Source organism: Danio rerio, chromosome 15 (genome assembly GCF_052040795.2).
Source record: "Danio rerio strain M-AB ecotype USA chromosome 15, GRCz13ab, whole genome shotgun sequence".
Taxonomy (NCBI): Eukaryota; Metazoa; Chordata; class Actinopteri; order Cypriniformes; family Danionidae; genus Danio; species Danio rerio.
In genome coordinates this window covers 2,262,016-2,287,500 of record NC_141035.1, presented here as the reverse complement: position 1 = coordinate 2,287,500, position 25,485 = coordinate 2,262,016, and the positions used below count along the sequence as shown (strand labels likewise).

The 25,485-nt window shown below is 37.4% G+C and overlaps 1 protein-coding gene and 1 long non-coding RNA gene across 31 annotated transcripts in view; one reads left to right on the top strand and one right to left on the bottom strand.

Annotated features, from left to right (window-relative positions):
* Nucleotides 1-3,015, top strand: part of LOC147833551 (uncharacterized) — a 4,175-nt gene extending 1,160 nt beyond the window's left edge. Inside the window, exon 3 of the long non-coding RNA XR_015509006.1 lies at nucleotides 1-3,015. This exon is cut by the window's left edge and continues 442 nt beyond it. This is a non-coding gene — a long non-coding RNA (uncharacterized LOC147833551).
* Nucleotides 1-25,485, bottom strand: part of rsrc1 (arginine/serine-rich coiled-coil 1) — a 226,060-nt gene that overhangs the window by 97,965 nt on the left and 102,610 nt on the right. For all 30 annotated transcript variants that reach the window (XR_015508450.1, XR_015508451.1, XR_015508448.1 and 27 more), the window contains 1 exon segment: nucleotides 23,321-23,369. Coding sequence is in view for 6 of the 30 variants with exons in the window: in XM_087282652.1 (XP_087138778.1) it covers nucleotides 23,321-23,369 (49 nt within the window). In the remaining 24 variants the exon portion in view is untranslated.

Below are 25,485 nucleotides of genomic sequence, written 5' to 3'. Positions count from 1 at the left end.
TTGTTTTCAATTTTCCCCTTCACACTAATGCAAGACATCATTATTATGGTTTTAGCTTTACGTGTTTAAGGTGACCCAAATCTATGAGCCTCCGTCCCACCCACTGCATTGTAATCAAGATACGGAATTACTACGGTTTTGGCAATGGCCTCGTTTCACTACAAGAATGGAGATGTCACAGCGGTGGTGGAAAAACACAATAGACTGAGGAGCTAAAGATGATCTCCTGCTATCAGAGGATCTTCAAATAAATAAGCGATTACACCACAAAAATCAGGTGCAGCCCTTACTAACAAAAATGTCTGTGGATAGAAGATAAAGCTGTGGGGGGAAAAAGAAGAGCAAGGCGAGCAAGAAAAAAAAACGAGGGAATCCAGGGACGGGTTACAGATTACTTACACAATCATAAATAGTTTCTCCTCCGCGTATTCAATAATGGTCTTCTCGCTCTATTCAGCAATCCGTTTTGGGCAGCCAGAGGAAGCGGCTAATACAGTTTTATCAAAGCCGAGTATTGGCAGGCAGGGCCAAGAGGCGATGTTCACAAGACGAGGGCAAGAAGACGAGGTGAGAGAGACTGAAAAGAAATCCTGTGGTAATTCCTCTCGGGCTGTAATCCAGCGGGGATTACGGGCTGATACGTGTGTAGAGATTATATATTTATAGTTAAGATGCTCATCCGCCGTTTGCCGAGTGAATGGAGAGAAGTATTACAAGAGATGTACAGTATCAGGCCTACGGGATTTGGGTCTCCTTTATTAACTCCTCAATTACTTTGTGTCTGTGAGAGAAATACACGGCAAGGCTCGGAAGCAGAGTTTCATGTTACAGATAGACATTTGACAATCTTCGTTGATTCGATATTGCATGATAATGCGCACTTTTAATTTGGAGACTTTAAAATATAGTGAATGTTAATTTAATTACTTTTATTGAGAATATTTAGATATTTGGAGTGGTGTTCATAGCAGTGCAAAATTCATTTACTTAAACTCACAACTACAAAAGCTTTTATTAATTTTAGGTGATGTTCATTTCCTAGTTAATGCCTGATGCTGTGTTCACACCAGACACGGAACGCGCGGATAAATCGCGCTATTCGCGCGTAAATAGCCGCATGAACATTTGAATTTACTCGCTTCATACGCGCGTCAAACCCGGCTTCATTCGCGTGTCAAACCCCGCTTTATTCGCGTGTCATATTCACATCAGAACAGACGCGGATTTGCGTGATGGGCAGGGCTTCTGTCTGCCCTGTGACTCTAGCTTCATAGCTAAATGGATAACATGGATTTTATGAAGAAAATAACAGTATTTATGTGCTTTATGAAGGCTGAAAAACAGCGTTGATACGTTTAGGGTCGTGTCTGAGTCCACTACATTCTTTAAGAGGTGCATCCAGCTCTGTGAGCTCATAAAGTCCTCCAGAAACTTAACCTGGATGACGGAGGCTTTCAGCGGTGCTTCTGACTGAGCCGAGCCGGGTTTGATGAACTTTTCCCTCGGAACACCGACAACAGGTTCTACGTCACAATCACGCCCCCACAAGAGCAAGCTTCTGATTGGTTAACGTGGCGCGAATGTACGCTGAAGTTCAGATTTTTGAAATTCGAGAGATTCGCGCGAAACGCTTGTTAAGCACGTTAAACGCGCAAAACGCTTAATTCGTCCTGCGCCATTCGCGCGTATCATGCCGCAGGATGTCTATTCGCGCGTTTGCATTGACTTAACATGTAAATCACTTGCGCTTGATGCGCGTTCTGCGTCTGGTGTGAATGCAGCATAATAATGCCTTAAATTAGCAGTCGTAATCTGATTACAAGTTGTTATGATTTCATTAAATAGAGTTCATAACTAACTAACTACTTAACAAATAACTTGTAACTGTAATAAATCTGCCCAGAGTTGGGTTGCGGCTGGAAGGATCTCCACTGCATAAAAAACTTTCTGGATAAGTTGGCGGTTCATTCCGCTGTGGCAACCTCGGATTAATAAAGGGACTAAGCCGACAAGAAATCGTTAACCGTTAATTGTTAATCGTTAATCATTAACTAACATTTACTAATGAGACTTTATTGTAAAGAGTTGCCTATTGAACTATATAATTCCTTTGCAATTAAACTTGATTGAAACATTAGTTTACTCTGATTAAAGTAAATACAATAAAGCAATGCACCAACAATTTTGCTATTATATCAGTTAAAGTTTTTTTTTTTTTGTGCAGCTTAGATCAATACTGTGATAATACCGTATACCGTGATAAAAGAGCAATAAACTTTGATATCATCGTACACTGTAAAGAAAAGACCTGTACATTTGACAGTAAAGGGTTGCCAGACATTTACTGTAATCTGTACATTTGCAGTGCTCTAATTAAATTGACAGATTTTTGCTGCAAATTTAAGCAGATAATGTAGGACAATTGTGTAAATGTAATTGCAGCACTGCAAATGTAAATATTACCGTACGTTCACACCGAAAGCGACGAGAGCGTCAAAGTAGCAGGAAGTCATTAGTTTTCAATGAGAGCCGGCGGCGATAAGTGGCGATAAGCGGCGAGAAGCAGCGCGGCGCGTCTTCTCCGGCGTGAGCGTAGAGAAGAGTTGAAATCAAGTCAACTTTATGGTAATGAGCTATGACTCGGTTCGGCGGCAACCAATCAGAATGAAGACTTCCACCGCTTGATAGGAGTTCAGAGAACACAGACCTGTGAACTTTGGTTCCAACCACAGTTGTTCCCAAGGGTTTGATTATTGCGGTCGCTGGATTTCCAATTATTTACAATGTTTTCTTACAGGAACATACATTAAAAAAGTTACTGGCGAGTTACTGATGTTCATTAATGTTATATATATTTATCTTAAAAAAGCGGGAATCTCACGCGATGTGACAGTACAAAACAGTACTGCTGCTTCAGGATATTTCAGACATATGGACACATTGGATAAAAAGAGCAAAGCCACACCACACGCAACTTGATCTTCCATTGTTATATGAATTTGATAAGAAGTGCGCAACATTTTCACGCTAGAAACATGTTTTATGCAGGAATGTAACTGATATGCTGCAACGGCTCCTTTAAATACGAGATCATAGTAGCGAGTTTTGACGCTCTCGCCGCCGGAGCTGAAGGCAGACAGCGTTGTCGCCAGGGCGGCCAGAGCAACCTTGGACGCTCTCGCCGCTTTCGGTGTGAACGTACGGTTAAAGTAACTGTCTGGCAACCCTGCTGCCATTCCTTTAGTGTATGATGTAGAGGTCATTTCTTCAAATCTGTACTGTGTTGTAAGAAAACCAAAACTTACAAAACCATTTAAGATTTTAAAAAAGGTTTCATTTAATTTAGGTTTATTTAATATTCAAAAAAAAAATTGATGTTTTTAAGAAACTGACAAAAAACAATAATAAGCAATAATAAAAGTGTATTCATTTTAATATTTCTGAACTATTATAAAACATGACCAGTAAAATACTGGCAACCACCGCTGACTTTTTTAAAAAAATTTTTATTTACTGCACTTAATGTGCATGATGTCAGTATCTGGCACGTTCTCTGACTGACTTTTTTTTTTTTACGTTCCTTGTGTCCACTTTTGGGGAACCTCAAAAACCCCTTCAGCTCTGTCTGTATTTTCTAAGAGGAGTGATAAAGCAAGTGTGTTTATCTTAGTGTGCAGGAAACTCACACGCACTCATTATAAGTGTACAGTACAACACATGTGCCTTACAGATGGAGTGAAGACTGTTTCTGTGCAGAGAGACAATACCTGAAGAACGCAAACACACACGCGGGAGGAAAAAAAAAATGATACTAACATTAAATCTCCCGGCGTGTTTCTGCAGGAGATGAAAGAGCTCTGGTGTAATTTCTGCTATTTATTTATCTTAAATGCTGGGAATCGGGTGGATACTTATCCAAGGCCTTGATTGCTGCCGGGCTAATTAGACAGAAATATGCAAGTGCAGAAAAAAAGGAGAATTAATTAAATGTTTATTTCTCTTCAACCCCACCCCTTTAAGTACGGGAGGCTAGGTCTTAAAAAGAAGGCTGACAGATGAGAGAGAGAGAAAACACTAAATATGGATAGAACAAAAGCAAAAAGCCACCGAAAAAATCCAATCAAATAAAAACAGATCTACACCATCTGTCTTTTGACAGCAATCCGCACTTCTCTAAAGTGGCTTCCAGTTAAATCCACAACTGTTTAATCTTTGTTTTTAAGTCACCCGCATCATATCAGGCTGAAGGGATCTCTGTTTATAAAGCAAATAGATCACTAGAATCCAGCAAACTGGGTCTAATCCAAGTTTCCCGATCAAGACTGTGTGGTAAAGATTATCAAGCTTTCGTTGTTATCTGCCCCTTTCTAGGAAAAGAACCGCCAACCTTTATAAAGGCTGGGACACACCAACTCCAGTGTTATATACAATTAACATACAGTCTAGCTTACTACCTAATATAAGTAAGGAATACAACACGGGCATTTACTGACCAAATACTCACCGAGTGACCATCAGCTAGCTAAAGAAAGAAGTCGGCACTAAAAATCTGCGGTTACTGACAGAAGAGGGAGTCTGCACTGACTGCAGAGCAGGAGAATGAGGAGCAATCAAACATCCTCCACTGTGATGAAGACACATCTTTAAGAGATTCACCGTACAGTCAGTGTGCAGACATGAATTTAACAGTAAAAAACTGTAAAAAAGCATAGTGTAAGAATGTGTAACCTGGTTAAAAGTAAGTTTCCTTAATACAAATGGTAAATAACCATACATTAAATCTTTCCCAGAATTCCCTGCATAACACTTCACTTTTTTATGCTTTTTTGTTTACATTACAAGGTTATTTTTTATTCTACAAGGTTATCTTTTTTCTCATCAGTGATGTACATTCGAGTGAGCATCTATTAGCATGTTTTTCTGCTTGTTGGAAAAGTTTGAGATGAGATTTGGTTCATTATATGACTTTCTTTTCCACACTTATGGTTGTGTTTTTCCTGTGTAACAAAGGATATGATGTGTAGATGTTGAAATTTAAAACAAATTGGTATAGTATTTCTACATAAATTAATGGAATACGGTAGCTTATCGTAAACAAGGGTAAATTTCTTTTATGGTGTGTACCATATTTTTACCGTTAAAATACAGGCAACCACAGCTGCCACTTTTTTATTTATTTTTTTACTGTATATTTTGCAATTCTGTAAATTTAATCAGAAATTACAGCTAAATTCAGTAAACTTAATTACAGCACTGCAAATGTAGAAATTACAGTAGCTGGCTGGCAACCCAGCTGGCAGCTCTTTACTAGTACTTCAAAACAAAACTCACTATATTAATAATATATATCAGTGGTCCCCGACCCCCAGGCCGCGGACCGGTCCATGGATCAGTTGATATCGGGCTGCAAAATAAAAGTCATTAGTTATTTCCGTTTTATTTATTACCTGAGCCAAAGCGATACTTTATTTTTGAAAAATGATCGTATTCTCCTGGTTCCATTTTAGTCACTTGAGCACCAAACTTTAACCCACAAGCAGCAAGATGAGTAAGAAAAAATGTCTCTGGAAAATTTTGTCAACAAATCGGGTAAATCCAGCATGTGCGTGCAAGAAAATCAACTGCTGGAGATCGCAAATGAGGGTGGCAGATTACATATTGCGTCTTTTCCGCATGCAAGTTCGTTATTTCCAATGGAGGCGTGAGTCCCACCCAGTTGAAAACATCTTCAGAATGCCGCGAGCAGACCGTCACATGACAAGAACTGACCAATCCATCAGCTTCATATTTTGTATGGAATATACACATTATTCAGACAAACACAGAACACCCAAACACTGCAGTAGGGTTGGGCGATGTCGACCCATTTGGCATCGTACTATGTCTAATGTGAAACATCGCGATGGACGATGGCATCGTTGTCATAGGCGGAGGTGAATTAACTATTTATGAATAATTAATGAATTAATTAATAACAAAGTATTATTTGTACCTGTCCCGCATGGTCTTTGTTTTACTCATAAACAAATCATAACTAAATAAAGATAAGTCGCACACAAATTACCACCTGTCAATCAATTTTTACGCGGGAGGTTGGTCGGTAAAAAAAGTGCACAACCAACAGTATCTGAGGTTTTCACTAAAATTACTAAGTACAAGTGTGAAAGTGAGAGATTAAAGAAGTGCACTGATGCTGTGACGCGTTACCTGATAGATTCAAAAGACCGGAGAGTTGCTAGAGTCAAGATGAATTAAATATCACGTTTAACAACTATAGTGAGATGCCATCCAGCAGAACATCCTTGATAAACTGTTCGACATGCACTGCTTTTTGGAGCTCAGAGGAGCGCATGACTGTGTGTGTGGCTGTGTCTGTGTGGTCACGTGATGTGCGTTTTCAGCGGACAGAGGGCTGTTCGGAAATGCTAGGTAAAACACGATGTGGATGTGGATCATTTTCGTTCTAAAGATGTATCGTGTTTGCGACTGGGACATTGTGGAGGATCAGCGATGTCGGCTCAGCATCGTGTTGTCTATTGGCCATCGGTGAGGGACGATGGCATTGTCTATCGGCCCAACTCTACACTGCAGTGGTTTTTAATTTTCTCCATAAATAAAACTTGTATCAGAGTTACAGCAATGTTTTGTCAGCTTTTCAAACTCTGAGAATGGTTGATGGTCGCCTAGGGTTGCGATAAAATTGTCAAGCGTTGACCAATCCGCAGTGTTAAAAATGTTGGAGACCACTGCTATAAATCAATAAAACACAGTAGTTTTCCGTAAACAAACTGAAATTCCTTTTACGGTGTCTATCGAATTTATTAACGGTGAAATACTGGCAACTAAGGCTGTTTTTTTTTTTTATCGTATTTTTATTACAGTGTATGTATGTTTTGTATGCCATGCCAATAAAGTAAATTAAATTAAGCTGAAAGAAAATCTATTATTAAATCCTCATTTTTTTTCGTATTGTAACACAGTTTCTAAAGAATGGAATATTAAATGAGAAAACAGAGGGCGTGGCTTGTTTTTTCTACTGAGAGCTGATTGGAGTGGGCATTTCATTCAGAAGATGGGGAAAGGGGTTTGAAAAGAGTTATTGTAACCTAATAGACTCCTCCTCCTCACAATTTCTGTTTGTTGACAAAACTGAGTTAGAGGGGCGTGGTTAAACATGCTAGCCCCACCCAATACCTCAGACAGACCTAGGCTTCGTCCGAAATTGCATACTTCCATATTATATAGTACGCGAAAATCTGTATGCGAGCTGAGTAGTATGTCCGAATTCATCGAATTCAAAAATCAGTATGTGAGAAGTACCAGGATGACTATCTACTTCCGGCGAGATTCTGAAGTGTGCATCCCATGAATGCTGCGCAATCCCATGATGCCCGGCGAGAGAATTTATAAATGGAAGAGAGGCGACGTAACTGACGCAGGCAGGTCACGTGATCATGACAAAATGACGGATGTAGTACGTCCGGATTTCATTCATACTTTTCACATTCATACTGTATAGAACGTACTTTTCTAACGGCCGAGTAGTACGTTTAAATTTAAATGCAGTACCTACCGAGCAGTAGGGCGGTTTCGGACGCAGCCCTAATCTGAAAATTTAACTGAAAACAAGCAGGAAGTGCATTTTCAGATTTCAATTAAAGATTACAAAGGCCAAATGCTGGTTTGTTTTTTGATTAAAGACACACACTGATGAATTGTTCACCACAAAACTAGCAATGCGAGCTAACAAACTAATACGGTTAGTTTTGATTTAGACCCCGTTTACACTTGTGCATTTTAGTTTTAAAACGGCGTTTTTGATCAAAAACGATCCGCGTCCACAATAGCGTTTTACCTAGCGTCTTTGAACATATCTCCATCCACACTACGCCACCAAAAACGTATATCACGTGACCATTCGCGCACTCTGGGCATGCGCGTTCTAGTATAAACAGAAAGCATGCGTCTCGCTTGGCAGTTGGTTATTGTTAGTCAACAAACGCCGGTTGAACATTAAACGCGATGGCAAAGAAAGCAAAAGAGGTATTTTTGTGGACAGACGACGAGGTCGAGTTGTTACTAAACGTTACAAATGAATAACTGCACAATGGCGCCTAAAACAGACAATAGTGCAAACAACGCTCCCATTTCTGTGCCCATGTTGTTGTTTACAGTACTGTCTTCCGGTAGCGTTAAAACAATGTGTTATAGTCATGTGATAGAGGCTTGACGAATAAGGAAAGCCCCAATCAGGCAGTGAATCTCAGCAGCCCCGCCTCCGTTTTCAGATGTCTCCGTTTTCCCTCATCAACACTAAGACGCAGCAGCATCGTTCCAGAATGAAAACGGCCCCTCCAGCGTTTCCAAAATGCTCTGTTTTCGGCGCTCGAGAACTCCGCCGTAGTGTGGACGGATGGCGTAACCGTAACAAAACCTATGCGTTTTAAAACAAAAACACATTAGTGTAAACACGGCCTTAATTTGTACTTGAAGTACCAAAACTTGTTATCAGCAGAGAAAGTCATCCAAGAAATCAAAAAAGAGATTAAGACCTGTCAATTCTAACACCCATCACAAATAGTTTCTCACACACGCCGGCAGGACAGACGGACGGCTCGCATCATCATGAAAAGGCTGTTCGGGGCGGCCGAGTTGAAGAGGTGGGGCGGCTTCCTCATTAATCAGCACGTCTAATAAATCCCCGTGCCTGCATTCTGACAGAGCATTAGTCACCGAAAAGCGCTCGCTAAGAGACAGAGAAGAATGGGCCGCCTGTGGGACAGGGTCAATCAGAAACTCATCAAATGCGTCATTTGGTCTCTCCATTTAGACAAACGGCACTTGTTTATGGGAAAGATATCAGGTGTTCTGGAATAAGGAGCGAGCGCTGAAACTGCACATCCATTAATCAGGCCTTGATTATACACGAGCAGGAAGGTTGTTTATCCTAATTTCATTCATTGCGATCAACAAAGAAAATACACGAGTATACAGCCATTAGTGGCAGGCGCGGATGGCACAATCATTTTCCCGTATTAAATAAAGCGATGATGAATGAGCCAATAAAAACTAAGACAAAGAGGTTTTTATTACTTCAATTTAAACTCTCCCCTTCAATCTCGCTGTAAATAATGGTGTGGGTGTGAAAGTGTCTTAGAGAAAGAGAGAGAGAATGCGATAATGCATACAAGACCCTGGCAAAGTCAAAGCTGTTTTCGCTCGCTCGCATTCAAACTTCCCGTCCTGATGTTTTAATCTGGAGTCAGTGGGTGAGCTAGTTAGGGCTGTCAGCGGAATGGTCCACAACAATCTTGAAGGACGGGACTAGCACTTTTTGATCATTCACGACTAGCTATCAAAAATGTTTTTGCCGCCATTAGAACGAGTGTCCTCTGTAGTCGCGGCGCTCGGTGCCCGCTTAATGAAAAACAGATTTTCTTAATAGGTGGAGATGTCCCTCTGTGTTGAAATGGACACAGCTAGCATCACAGGAAGAAAGGGTCAAATCTAAATGCTTAAGGAGAAATAGAGCGGCAGAATAAATCAAGGTCAGAAATGAGCTTTTCCAGAAACTGATGTGGGCTCAGTTTTTATAATGACTTTATTAGGACGTCACTTTGATGTTTGGTGTCGATTATACGCAAGAGTTTAAAAACTATAAACTCTAACCAATGACAACAAATGGAGAAAGTTGGATGTAAATTAAACATTATAGTGTTTGTTTTTCATACTATTGAAGTTTATTAGGTTATGTTGACAGTCTTATGTGTCCCACATTGCTAAAAACACGTTTAGGACACATATATTTCATTAAAAAGTGAAAATTGATTGTTGTAGCGTTAGTTTGACCAAATTTGTTCTTCCAATTTGCTGCGTCACGACCATGAGATCCTTTTGTAAATTCCAACGTGGAGACTGGATGTCTGTACCGGCGAGTACAACGTGATGTAGTTTGATAAATGTGTATTTTTACTTTGCTTTGAGTACATTTTTAGTGCTGTATTGGTACTTTTACTTCACTACTTTCCTTCAACCTGCAGTCACTACTTTATTTCTTTCTTGTCTATGGGGATTGACTAAAGTAGAAAAATCAGTGCTGTGATTCCTGTCCAATCAAATTGCACATAGAAAGTAAACCACATGATACTGAACAACATCAACACATGGGCGCTTTACAAATGCAACAAACCTTTTGGAAGCATTAAACATGTCCAAAAAGATGTCCAAAATCTTTAGACACATTGACGCACAAAACTTTTAATAGACTGGATGTCACTGATGATGTCAACTCTAAAAACAAACAAAATAAAAGCATGTCGACTGTAAGATGACTAAAATCACCAAACTGCCTTAAAAAATCACTAAATGGAACAAATGAAAAATGGAAGGCAGGGCCGAAGGAAGGAAGGACTGAACTAGTGAAGGAAGAAAGGACCAAATGAATGAAGGAAGGATTCAACAAAGGACTAAACAGAATAAATAAGGAAGGAACGAATGAATGAACAAAGGACCTAATGAAGGAAGGAACAAAAATTTTGAACAAAAGAACGAATGAATGAGCGAACAAATGAAAGGAGGAATGAAGGAAGGACCAAATGAATGAAGGAACGAACAAATGAATGGATGAAGGACAGAACAGAAGACCTAATGAAAAAAGGAACTAAATTATAAACGAACGAACAAAGGACCAAATGAATGAAGTAAAGATTCAAGGAAGAACTGAACAAACTAAGAAAGGAACGAAGGAATGAACAAATGACCTAATAAAGGAAGCAACAAATGAAGGGAGGAACAAACAATGGAAGAAAGTTTGGAAGGAACAAACGAATATAGAAAGATCACTGAATGCACTACAGCAGGGGTATCAAACTCAATTCCTAGAGGGCCGAAGCCCTGCACAGTTTAGTTCCAACCCTGCTCCAACACACTTACCTGTAGGTTTCAAACAAGCCTGAAGGACTCAATTAGTTTGATCAGGTGTGTTTAATTAGGGTTGGAACTAAACTGTGCAGAGCTGCGGCCCTTTTGGAACTGAGTTTGACACCTGTGCACTACAGAATGTCACGTTTACACATGCACAAATTACATGTAAACGCACCAACTTTTTACAGTGTAATACTCACTACTCTTGTGTACTTTTAAAAGGGCTACTTTCTACTCATACTTTTAGTAGTATTTACAACAGATACTTTTACTCTACTCGTACTACATTTTTGGGCTTGTAATGGTACTTTTACTTGAGTATGATTTTTTAGTACTCTTTCCACCACTACTGACATCATGAGAAAGACTTGGTTCGAAGAACATAGCAAGTTTATTAAATCAACGATCTATAAACATTGGCAGATATTTGTTGTATATACATACATACATACATATATATATATATACATACATATATACATATATATATATTTTTTTATTATTATTATTATTATTATTATTATTTGTATTATCTTTTGTAAAAAACAACAAAGATAATGATATGTAACTATTTGTACTGATATAGTGTTAGTTTTTTTCACAATAAACAATTTAAACATAAAGATGCTGGATTACCACTTTTCATTCATTTTAATATTTGTGTTTAATCACGACAGCCATAAAAGTTCATATTAAAAGAGTCTCGAACTTGTGTTGCATTTTTTGCATCACCTTCCAGACTTGAATTAGACCCATGGGAATAAAGAGACAATACAAAACATCTATACTCCTAATACAGTCCTTATAAAGTACAAAATTCATAAAAAACTAAACTATCTACAAATCTAATTTAAATTCAGTTCCCATTATGCAAGCAATACAACGCAGTGGTAATATCTTGTGTTTTTATTTTTAAACTGCAGGTGAGATGATCAAATTAGAAGGCATGGAGGTGAGAGGTTTATTGTATCTCACATAATTAAAGGCACAGCTCTGAATGTTATCGTGGGAATGGAGAATATGCAGGAATCTGTTTCACCCGCTCGCGGCAAACCCCAGCAGGCGGGCCAAGCTAATTAAATTACTTTGCAAAGTTTACTTAACAGTAAATGGTTAGTAAAATTTAAGGTGATTGCAAATTTTCTTTCATTCCACTTCAGACGCGAGCCTGTTTGAAAGTCGTCTGCAAATAATTAGCGCATACATTTGCATCAAAATCATTTATACCATATGTTGCAGAAATTATGGAAAACAGCATGATTAAAATATTCTCTCTTTTTTCTGTTATGGTAATTTGTAAATATAGTGACTAAGAAAGGATGAGAGAGAGAGAGAGAGAGAGAGAGAGAGAGAGAGAGAGAGAGAAAGAGAGAGAGAGAGAGAGAGATGAGGCGGGGAAAGAAATTATTCCATTTGCATCTGAACATTGAAGGTTTTGTTTCAAGAGCTCAGCAGATGCTGTTTGAAATCTGCCAACAGTTAAAAGACAGTTTTCTCCTCTTGAACCCGCAAACAGCACTAGCTAAAAACTCAACATGGCTTCAGCGCACACCTGACATGCACAGCAATTATCTCTATCACTATCACAGTGTGTAAGAGTTCATGTGGCATTTGCAAACTATTTTAGGTCACATCTGTCCTAGTGACGGAAAGAGAGAGATCTGAAAATAAACAAATAAATAAATAAATAAATAAATAACTAATCAAATTAAACATTAATAATAAATAAATAAATAAATAAATAAAATAAAATAATTATACAATATAATAATAATAATAATAATAATAATAATAATAATAATAATAATAAAAATAAAAATAATAATAATAATAATAATAATAATAATTTACCGACAAATTAGTACACATGTATGCAATTATTAATAACATTTAAAAAGGAAAGTTTGATAAACATATAATAATAATAATAATATAATTGTAAAACATTAATAATAATAATAATAATAATAATAATAATAAACCTTTAGAAATAATAATAATAAACCATTAAATAATAAGAATAATAATAATTCATAGACAAATTAGGGCATACTGTAAATAATTATTAATGACACAGAGGAAGGAAACTCGATCAATAATTAATAATAATAACAATTATAATTATATTGAACATGTTAACTATATTAATAGCAATATTAATAGCAGTTAAACATTAATAATAATAATAAAAAATTAAACATTAATAATAATAATAATAATAATAATGTAAACAATAACAATAGCTATAATAATAATAATAATAATAATAATAATAATATTAATAATAGTAATAATGAACATGTAAACATTAATAATAGCAATAATAATAATTATAATAATAAAGAATAAAACATTATCAATAATAATAATAAACATGTAAACAATAATAATAGCAATAATAAAAACAACTAATAATAATAATAATAATCATTTTAAAAGTATAGACAAACTAAAACATACTGTACGCAATTATCAATAACAATAAAAAAGAACACTCTGAAAATAACCTTTCATCATTCCATTTCAAAGTATTTAGATTAAAAAAAAAAGAATGAAAATGGTAAACCAAAACACTCACATTACTACAGTCATGCTAATCACTCAAACTACGAACTGTCATTTTACAAATCCACCATCTCATAAATGAACCCTTGTATATAAATCAGTATGAGTAGCACTATAACTTCACTCAGGTGGTTTATTTTTTGTAGAAATCAGTCAGCCTGCCTCATTATGAAAGCTGTGTGACTTTGACACAGTACAAACAAATTCTTGTATTCTGAGGGAACAAACTGTTTGAGGCAGTAGTATGTGTAGTATGCAGTAGACATGTGTTTGAATTGTGGGGAAAACCCACACCAACACAGGGAGAACATGCAAACTGGACTCGAACCAGTGACCTTCTTGCTGTGAGGCCACAGTACTAACCATTGAGCCACAATGCCACCCTATTCAACAATTCATAAATACACAAGTGGGAGGCATTGCTCAACCTGTATCTGTACTGTACACTTCTACTAATTTCACTCAAACATGCACATCAAACTGAAGCACTGGAATGCAAGGTGTCGCTGTCACCAGGGATGCAACGATTATAGTTTTTGGTTGTACGACTATTGTCTGAGGAATAATCACGGTTTCACGATTATGCATTCATCGATTTTAAAACTACTAGTTTCTAAAATCACATAAAAACTACTAATAGTTTAAAGTGTTATTTATTGCTGCCTAGTAACCAAACAATACTGTACAACACAAAATAATAATAATGAACAAACAATAGTCCATTTCTCTTTGGACTTAAAAATAAGTGAAAAAAGTTTCTGACATTTAAACAAGTAACAATTTTAAACAAACAAAATAATAATAAATAATAATAATAAATAAAAAATAAACAATAAATAAACAAATAATAAATAAGTAAATAAATAAATAAACATACACATAAATAAGAAATAAATAAACAAAGAAATAAATAAATAATAAACAGACAACTAAATAAAAAATAAATAAACAAACAAATAAAAATGAATAAATAAACAAATAAACAAATAATAAATAATAAATGATAAATAAATAATGAATAAATAAACAAGCAAATAAATAAATTATAAAAAGACAACAAAATAAAAATAAATATATAATGAACAAATAAACAAATAATAATAATAAATAAATAAACAACCAAATAATGAATAAATAAACAAAAAAATAAAAATGAATAAATAAACAAATACTAAAAATAAATAATAAATAAACAAATAAATAAATAATGAATAAATAAACAAACAAATAAAATAAATAATAAACAGGCAACTAAATAAAAAAAATAAATAAATAAATAAATATGAAATAAATAAATATATAACAAACAAACAGTATTTGTCTATTGTAAATCTATTTTAAGTTTTCTCATGTAAATGTAAGTATTTCTCTTTTAAAGAGAACAAATGTAGTCAAAGACTGCTGGATTTCTGTCTGAAAGGCACTTTAGATCTACCATATTACAAAAATGTTTGTTATTATAATTTTTTGTTTTCTTTTTGGATGCGAGTAGAAATGTGTATAAAAAAAAGTGCGCACACGTCGCTCCCAATATGCGAGCACAAGCCTTGCGCCTCTATTGGAAGTGAATTTGCACGTGCAAAATGTGAACGGCCCTCAGTTAACAGCCATAGTTAAACCTTGTGTGCGTGTGTGTGTGTGTTAACCTAGATGTACAAGGTCAGAAGCTGAAACTAGCGCACAGTTGGGATAACTTTGTTTAGTTGCAGCAGTTTTGTTCCGTGTTCCGGTGTTAAAAAGCCTTTACGATTAAATAACCTTGACGAATTGAATCGCGATTAACAGTGAAATCGGCTAATCGTTGCATCCCTAGCTGTCACTCATTTAACTAAAAAAAAAGAGCATTTCCCCTCCCCATATTTCCCAAAAGCATTTCAGAGGAAATAAAACAAGTGACAGGCTCGCAAAAGAGAGGGCGAGTGGTTCTGGTGTAGGGCTAATACATATTGTTTTAGCGTGCTGGAGAACACTTCCACCCCACATGTTCTCCTGAGATTGAGTGGGTGGCCACTGAGAAAGACAATGTGAAATAAAGCAGATAATGAGACAAACAGCATTTGCGCTGGAGTGCTGCTGGAATGAAGCTGTGCAATAATGAAATATCTGAACGAGAGGAAGAACATGTCTTTCATCACCCTCTCTCTCTCTCTGTGTGTACACAAAGACAGACTCTGACCCGGGCTTTCCATGTTAGCCTATTAGTTCCAGTTCAGGTATGCGCGCGCGTGTGTGTGTGTGAGGGACATGAAATGTGACACCCTCTATGTATGTGGTCTGCTGGCCTCACATCTGTTGCAGCAGTCTGGGCAGTTAATGCTGCTTTTTTATGGCAAAAAAAAAAAATCAGTCTTGCATTCTGTGTAAGCTGCCCATTGCCAACCTCTCAGTGCTTGTGTTCTGTTCTCTCTCACCAGGGGCCGCGAAATAACACTCAGAAACTCAGCGGCGAAACAAGCGTGACAGTCTCTAATTAGCTGTGACTGAAGGGGTTTATTTAAAGGACTTTGTGAGGAGCACAAATGGAGGACGGCGCTTAAGTTTTGACGCACTTTGACCTTTGAGTGCTTCAGTGCGCTAATGTGTCAGAAAGCAATTGAGAGCTCAATTTCATGTCTGTTAATTGTGACATTGGCAGCTCTAGAATAACACATTCATCTTTTTAAATAATTAAAATATACATTTGTTTTGGGAAGAAGACAATCGTTATTTGTGCTTAATTATCAATAATGTTTTTATTGTGTCAAAGTTTTGCTACGGTTATGCATCTGTCCACACTACCCTGGAGTTTTCGAGCGCCGAAAACGAAGCGTTTTGAAAACGCTGGAGAGGCCGTTTCATTCTACAACGATGCTGCTCCGTCTCAGTGTGGATGGGGGAAAACGGAGACATGTGAAAACTGAGGCGGATCTGCAGACATTCGCCTCTCTGATTGGGGCTTTTCCTCAATATTAAGTAGCCGACACACACAGTTCAGTCCTGCATCCTCTCCCTGTAAGTTCAGACTTCGCTAGTTTGGTATGGAGAACAGACCCTCGAGGACACGTCCAGTAAATCTTCAAAGGGAACAGTGCACTTTATAACCTTATTCAAGGTCAAGGTCAAGGTAAAATTTATTGTCTCCCGTAGGAGAAATTTGTTTTAGAAAAAAGGTTCTGCTGTACATAGACACCAACAAGACAACATGTAACTTACATACACATTAAAATCTAATCCTAAAATACCTCCTAATATAAATACGATTCCATAAAATCAGTCATTTTAATAAAATTTTTATAAAAATAAAGTACCGTATGCCCCACTGCCCTCTGTTGTGCAAACCAATCCTCTTATCTTAGTCTTTGACCATCCTTCCTTATTGCTCGTTGATCAACTTAATTAAAAAAGGAACAAAAGAATGTTTATATCTATTCTGCTTGCACAACGGGACCCTATATCTTCTGCCAGAATTCATCAGCTCATATTCCACAGACAGCACATGTGAAGAATCGGATAAAACCTTGTTGGCTTGTTGGATTGTGCACAACTCAAAGATGTCTTTTAGTGAACCAAGTGTCTTAATTCCCATGATTTTTCCTGCCACTCTCATAAGGTTATTTACTTGGGTTTTCATTTTTACTGTCAGATTCCCAAACCAAACAATAATCCCATATCTTAAAATAGACTCTATTGTCGCTTTATAAAAAGTCATCATTATGCTGCTACTCACTCCAAATAATCTTAGTCTGCGTAAAAAGTGTAATCGCTGATGAATTCTTGCACAAAGACTTGACACCTGAGAGTGCCAATTAAGTCACTCCTAAATATTTATATGAATCAACCTGCTTAATGTCTTTATCATAAACCACAATAGAGCTCCTATCGCTTACTGACCTGGCGTCTATGATGACCTCCTCCGTTTTCACATCATCCGGGCGACGTTGTTTCACTTTCTTAACAATAAAATGTAAACATGATTTAAGGAACTGCCTATTTTCATTTTGATATTAACAACTGAACGGACAGCAGAAATGCTGAGGCGTCGTGCTGCATACATGAGCATCATCTTCACTGTGTGCATATTTATAATAAAACAGAGCCTATATAACATCACTGCCTCCTTTCATTTTCATTGAAAATACGAAACGTATCCTCTGCTTTGCTGAATGTCACTTTTAATAATTAATAATAGCCATTATGAAAGTATAACGCACAATAAGTTTATACATTATAGGAAATAAAGGCAAGCGATCAGTCAATATACAGAACGTACCTGGTTACATTAATTACTTCATTAATTCTTTGCGCTCAGCCAAAACACGTTACCTGTGAACAAGTAATCGATTCAAAGGACCAAAGTCGGGGAATATGTCATTAGATAGAGACAACAAGATTAATTAAATAGCACGTTTAGCAAATATAGTGAGATTAGATCCAGCGGGAGATGCTTGATGAGCAGTCCGACCAGCACAGCTCTCATCTGGGTAGAAATGCTGCAGCCCGAGAGTGTGTGTGTGCGTGTGTGTGTGTTCACGTGATGTGTGTTTTCAGCGTTTTGGTTGTAGTTCAGAAACACTAGTGTGGACGCGGATGGTTTTCATTCTAAAACGCCGTTTTAAAACTAAAACACACTAGAGCAGTGGTTCTCAAACTGTGGTACGCAGGCTTCCTTCTAGTGGTACGCGGAGGAATGAAATATGTCATGTACATGCTACACACATTTCAAAATTGATCAGAAATGATGTATATAATGTCATATGACATATAGCCTATATTTCTCATGCAATCTGCCACGTTTTTTTTTAACTGTGCAGAGTTGTAGCTGCTTTACTGGGCCTACTACGCTATTGTATCTCAATACTGCTCATTTTGGTGGTACTTGGAGAGACAATTTTTTTCTGAGGTGGTACTTGATGAAAAACGTTTGAGAACCACTGCACTAGAATAACCAGGGCCTTAGCAGCGAACTGAACTGGTATGAACGTTTGTACACATGATGCAGTGGCACGGTTTTAGGTGAAGCAAGTAGGAAGCGCATCTGAAGCGCATGTTCACAATGACGCGGTGCTGTTGTGAGGGCTGCCCGCGGGGGGTCAGGGCCCCTGGAGGACCAGCGACCCAACGCAACACAGAATAACCCAGAGAACGGGACCTCATTACAGGTCTGCCGGGGCCCCTCCACTATTGAGTGTGAGCAGCTTACGTGGGGATGATCTGTTTCACACACACTCGCCGAGTCCATCAACACACACACACACACACACACTCCCACACATGGACAGGAGGAGGGGGCAGCTTAGAGCGCCGGGGCAGGATTTAGAGATCTCAGGAGACCTCGCGAAAAAGAGGAAAGCGAGGGGAATAGAGAGAGAGAGAGAGAAAAAAAGCTGGAAAGAAGCGATTGGCGGGTGTACAGAGGAACAGAGGGCTTAAAGCATGGCAGGGCTCTCAGTTAGACGACATTACCATTCCAAAACCACCAACATCTGCTCTATCACAGACACCGAGAGCGTGTGTGTGTGAGAGAGAGAGAGAGAGAGAGAGAGAGAGACTGTGCTAACAAGTAGAAACGGAGGAGCATTTCCTACTGTACAGTGATTGCTACATTAGAGCAGAATGTTTCCCAATTTTTCAACAAATTATACCACATTCTGAGAAATCACACCTAATTACCAGAACTTGCCTAATTAACCTAGTTAACCCTTTAAATGTCACTCTAGGCTGAATACTAGCATCTTTAAAAAATATAACCCCGAAAACCCAAAATGACAGTATGGAAAAGGCAAATAAAAAGAAAGTAGTAATGTTTAAATTGACTTTGTCTCGTATTTCATTGCAGACAATACAACAAACAATATGTGTCCCTCATGATTTATATTTCTTTGCTTTTTTTAAAAAAAAAAACGTATACCAATTTTGGTTCTTGTATTTTAAAAATAGTTCGTCACCTTAGAATTATAAAATTCAATCAGACATTTTTGTCAAATTGAGTTCATGGTTTCCACTCTATATTCATTCTTCCATGGCGCCACGCCTAAACCGATCCCGCCACGGCTACATTACAGCGTTTCATTCAAAACATTGTCGTGTTTTTTTTTTTTTATAGCGGGTAATAATCGCACCAAAACCTATTAAAAGGAGAATTATAACAGCGCAAACTCTTCTATAGTAGTAGTAGAGCTGTGCGCTGTTTGTTTAACTCTTCTAAGGGCCATGAAACCTGCTTGTTTCAGCAGGGTGTTTTGGAACCTCTACTTTGGAAAAAGTCAGGAAAGTGGGCGTGTCCAGCTCTGTTTAGGGGGAGTGTCGGAGGAGCAAAAGAGGGGTGATATGGGAGTGTCGGTTTGGGCATGCGCTGAGTTTCAGAGTCAAAACACACACACACACACACACACAGGGGAGAAAGTGACTGTGTTTACATGGACATTAGTAGTCGAATTATTTGCCAAATTATTAAATGGTGGACTTTAACTGCAGTTTGGCTCTTTCATTCAGGAGTTTCATTCATGCCCCTCGTGACAAACGAGATATTTGATTCGAGGAACTGCTCTAAGCGTGTATTTTTCATGCAATGTTTGATACCACACGGCGAATGAGAGAAAAAAACCTCCACATTTCTCGAAAACTTAGATGCACTCGGCAGGTAGCGTCAGAAAGACATGTGTGTTATTCCGGTCACAAAATGCGGTGAAAATCCTACACAACGGTAATAGTTTGGTTGTGTTGCTAACATGTTTACACTCGGTGTAATAGTAAGTTCGATACGAACAAACTGAATAAACAAAGAGCACTGATCGCTCACTTGCCAAATCTGTAGAGACAGGACAATCACCAGCAACTAGAGCCGCGTCTTTATTAAAAGGAGACGAGCAGCAAATCCGGATTTCACCATTTCCAGATGAGAACAGCTCTCGGGTGAACAATGTTCCTTAGACACGTATTGTTGTCGAGTGTCTTTGCACTGTAATCCACATGTGAGTCCAGCTGCGCTCTCATAGCGGGAAAAGGAAAACAAAACCTTCACTACAGCACATTATAAATGCAACACTGCACGTCTCTGCTGTCTAAGCACTGTAACAATGATGAATAATAATTACACACTAAGATTTTATGGCCATGACGCAGCTTAAAAAATTTGTTTTTAAACCGGAACGAATTTGCTCGAAACAGCGCAAAAACAACCAATTTTCACTTTTTAGTGAGATATATGTGTCCTAATAGTGTTTATAGCAGTGTGGGACACATATACGACTGTCAATGGCTCAAAACATGTGTTTTGGTGTTTCGTGACCCTTTAAGGTTACGTGTTGACTGACTGACTGACTGACAGGTGCGTGATGCGCGAGGCCAGCAAACACAAAGTTTAGCCGTTTCCCTTTACTTCAGGACGCATTAATGTCTCTCTGTAGGTCTATTAAAGACATTCATAAATATTCCTAGCAAATCTAATAAATGTTGGAGAAATACTTGTTACATAAACGCACTAAATCGCACTTCAGCAGCGTTTATTTAAGAGCGCACAAGAAGATCTGCGCTTGAGCAGCGTATATTTGAGGGGGCGTGCAAGACGTTTTGTGCACAAGCAGAAGAAATCGTCGCGCAAGCAAAGACATTCGCACACTGAAAAAAGTGTTGCATGCAGAACTGTTGCAAACAATTTATTTGTGTTGAATTTAAACAAACAAATTAAGTTTAATAATGTTCAACTTAATTTGTTTGTTTAAATTCAACACAAATAAATTGTTTACAACCACATGACGTAAAAAAATTTGTAAATCCAAGGAATAATCTTTGAATAATTTTTTTTCAGTGCATGCTGTAGGCTATTACATAGATGCGATCTCGACATTTGTCATTTAAATAACACCACAGGTTGGTAGATCTGAGTAAAAAAGGCCTGCCGCCAAAGCTGGAAAAAGTCCTAGAGGAAACACTGGAGTTAATGACATATTCTTATTAAATGATAACTTATTTACATTATGTGATGTTTTTTAAAAAGTTGTTTACATTTTAAGACTTTTTATTTAAAAAAGAAATGTTACACACACACACACACACACACACACACACACACACACACACACACACACACACACACACACACACACACACACACACTGTTAGCTTTGGAATGCAAAAACTTTGAAGCTCAATATCGCAAAATCATTCAGAACGCAGATAGAACCATATAATCCAAGGTGACGAGTTGGCACTGGAGCAGTTTAGTGCTGGTAATCAGGTAAACTTGTGAAATAATGATGTGGTTTGAAACTTGAAATTATAAGTATGATTTGGTACAAAAGCTGCACCTAAGAAAGGTCTAGTCCTTTAGGAGCAAAGATGGGCCGAGGATCAACAGTTTGCCAACAAATACATGAGAAAAATGATTAAAATGGTTAAAAACAATGTTCCTCAAAGAAAGAGACGAAGACATTTGAGCCCAATCCCAATTCTGCCCGTTAGCCCTTCCCCTTACCCCCTCAATTTTACGCATTCACATTAAGGGGCAGGGTGTTCCCAATTCTCTTTAGCTTGAAAGTGTAGGGCTACGGGGAAGGGCTAGATACCCCTTGAAACTGAGATTTAACAGGACCACACTGAATACCTTTTTTTGGAACCATACATTTGATTAAAAAAGAAATAAAGGTGACGTTGTCCTGGTAATATTATTACATCACATTAATTACTTCATCAAGTCTCTCTTTCACACACACACATACTTGTACAGGTATCTTAATGTAGACCTACCATAGACTTCATAATTTAGATACTGTACAGACGTATATTCTAGCCCTTACCTAACCCTAAAACCAACCCCTAAAAAAATGATGTCCCCACAAGGTCAAACTTTAAAGGCATTGCTATAGTTGTGCGGGCATTTTGTCCCCACAATGTAAGAAATACCAGACACACAGTGCAGCATCTTCATGGCTGAATGCTAGTAGTTTAGTAGTCTACTTCACAGTGATCTGTGCTGAAATGATCTTTTATCTTTAACAGCCTCCAAAAGGAAATCCAATTCTTCATGTTTTCACAAATCTGCAAAATTTTAAACCGTAACATCTCAAAACCTTTATTTTCTCCAGTCTCTGAAAATGTCTGCATTCATAAATTGCTTAGCAAACACCTAATCGAAGTGGCATTACAAGACGAACACAATGAAAACACAGGTCAAGAAACAAATCCCATTATTTGTGTAGTCAGTCACACACTTCAGCGCAGTTGTCCATTACTGGAGTCTGATTTTACCGTAGCATCACTAAAACTTGATCACAATGCACAGAACTGCTTTACCACGCAACAATTTGGGTACAACAGAGAGCGGATTTGGATTTTGTTTTTTAACTATTAGGAACCAAAAACCAAATGTGCTTGGACAGCATTGAGGACGTTCAGTTTCTTTTTTCTGGCATGTTGGGTAAGTATATGCAACATCTCTTTTAAGCTGGTTTACTCAGCGTCCACCCTGGGACATGCATAGGCATTTACAGTCAAACACAGTTCCCATCAAACTGAAGTGAATCTAATCTCTCCTGTTCACAGTAATGCTAGTGGCTTGTCTATTGCGATGCATAGAACTGAACTACATATTTAAAAATACCAATATGCAATTACTGAATAAATAATGACTCAATCTACAATCACAACAATTCAATCATATAACTAAAAGCATGATGAAAACAATGCTCAGAACATGCAACTTCTAGTCAACTCATGACACTAAAACTGAAAGTTCTCATCTAATTGTGGAAAACAGTGCCTATGCGCTGCATGTTTTGACAAATGCATTAGACCACACTAAAAATGAAATGACTGAGCGAAGTAAAGTCTAGTGAGGAACTGAGAATCATGGTACCTGCAGTTTGAAGCACCTGGAGCCGCGCTTTGGTCTGTTCTGCAGAGGTCTGGAAAGACAGAGAAAATCATTAGAAGTGTGTCTTAACACGGCTTGAGGATAAAAATAAGACAAAACACCAGTTTCATTAGAAAATATGTGCATCAGTCTATATTTTTGCAAAATGTAAAATACATTGCTCCATGTACATTTTGTTGCACGTTTCAGATGATCAATCCACTAGAGCAGTGTTTCTCAACTGGTGGGTCGTGACCAAAATGTGGCTCATTTTGGGGGGAACATTTTCAGTGGGTCGCGGAGTGTGTGGTCAAAAAAACCCAACAAAAGTTAAATTTTTAAATAATTTTTCTTATACCGGACTTTTATTTTGAAATGTGTGCGCAACAACTATACCCTTTGAAATGTGAAATTTCATTTAATTATTGCAACAAATATGTCGAAGCGCAAGTACAACCCCGAAAATATAAAGTATTGATTTATATATATATATATATATTGACGACAAAAAAGACCTAAAGCCTCAGTGTCATATGTAGTGATGTGCTCTCATAAGAGAGCATGAAACCTTCTAAATTAAAACAACATTTAGAAACCAGAAAACAGGTTTTATTAACAGTTTATATTTAACAGTATTTGTCATTTTTACTCTGTAATATTTCTATAATTTGATCTATTTTGTTAAATAACAGCAATAAAATATTGTTTATATGCAAGTCTTGGTGAATTTCCTATAAAGTATCTTTCAAAACTTGTTTATGTTAACAAATAAATACAAATTAAGTATAATTCCAAAAATTGCATTATAGTTTCTAAAAATTTGGGTCGCGGCTTGATGACCATGTAAAAATGTGGGTCCCATGGCCAAGCCAGTTGAGAACCCCTGCACTAGAGGGCTCTGACAATATCTGAAAAACGTCACAGGGTATTTTTTGCTGCACATTTCAGATACACATCCTTCATGTACACGTCTAGAAGAAGGCTTGTCGTAAAGGTCAGCAAGTGAACCACTGAGCTAAATTTTTCCCTAAACCCAACCAATAGTGTTTTCAAAAGCAGACGAAAGAGAAAAAAGTGCACTGTGAACCCTGTATTTTTGCCTTTGCCTTCATATTATTTTTATCTCTTTAGTGAAAGTGTGCTTTAATAGATTGAACACAAGCGCTCTGCATCAAGTACAAATTGAGCTACGAGTAAAATGACCACTTCATCCATACAGAATTAGACAGGTGATACAAACATATTACGAATCATAGACTCAGGTAGGTTAGTTTGCATTACTCATTTGGTGTTGTGCAAAGAACTGCATGAAATTAATCCTTTATTAGTCCATATTAGGTCCCTGTAACTAGTATTAATGGGAAAAAGAACAAAAGCTGTCATTGTCATGCTGCCCCCTAGTGTTCATTTTCCCTAAAAACTGCAGTCAAACATACCTTGAAGTTTTTTTGTTGTTGTTGTTGTTTTCTTAAAATTGTAATGTGAAGCATGCATTTCCAACGAGTCTGTGTTAGATAGCGTTAAAATTTGATAGTCAAATGATACAAAATAATGAAGAAAAGCAAAAACTAACACAAGGATGGTGCATCAGTGGCAAACCAGCCAATGGCGAGGGTGTGTGCTCGTGTAAACACTAAACTGCACTAAACATGCAGATATTTGCGACCACATGGTTTAACCTTTATTTTACATTGCTTTTATCTCTTTTGTGGATGCATGCTTTGCAGGACTCGAATCCGAGAGCTCTGCAGCACACCATCTTACAAACTGAGCTACCAAATAAAATATTGATGTAAACGTATTCATTATAAATCATAGACTCCATAAAGCTAGTTTGTATTATTTATTTGGTGATTTGCAATGTGAACTGCATGAAAGTAATCCTTTATTAGTCCATAACATGTCCCTGTATCTATTATAATGTAAAAAGCAGCAAACGTTGTCATCGTCATGCTGCCCCCTAGTGTACATTGTCCCTAAAACCTGCAGTCAAACGTACCCAGAAGTATGTTTTTAAGTGTAAGCTGAAGCATGTATTTCCAACGTACCTGTCTTTAAACTTGATAGTCAAACAGTACAGAAAAATTAAACGCAAGAATGGCGCATCAGTGGCACGCTTAAAAAAACGAAAGCAGAATTTCCTTGCCGAGCCCACAACACAGTCATCT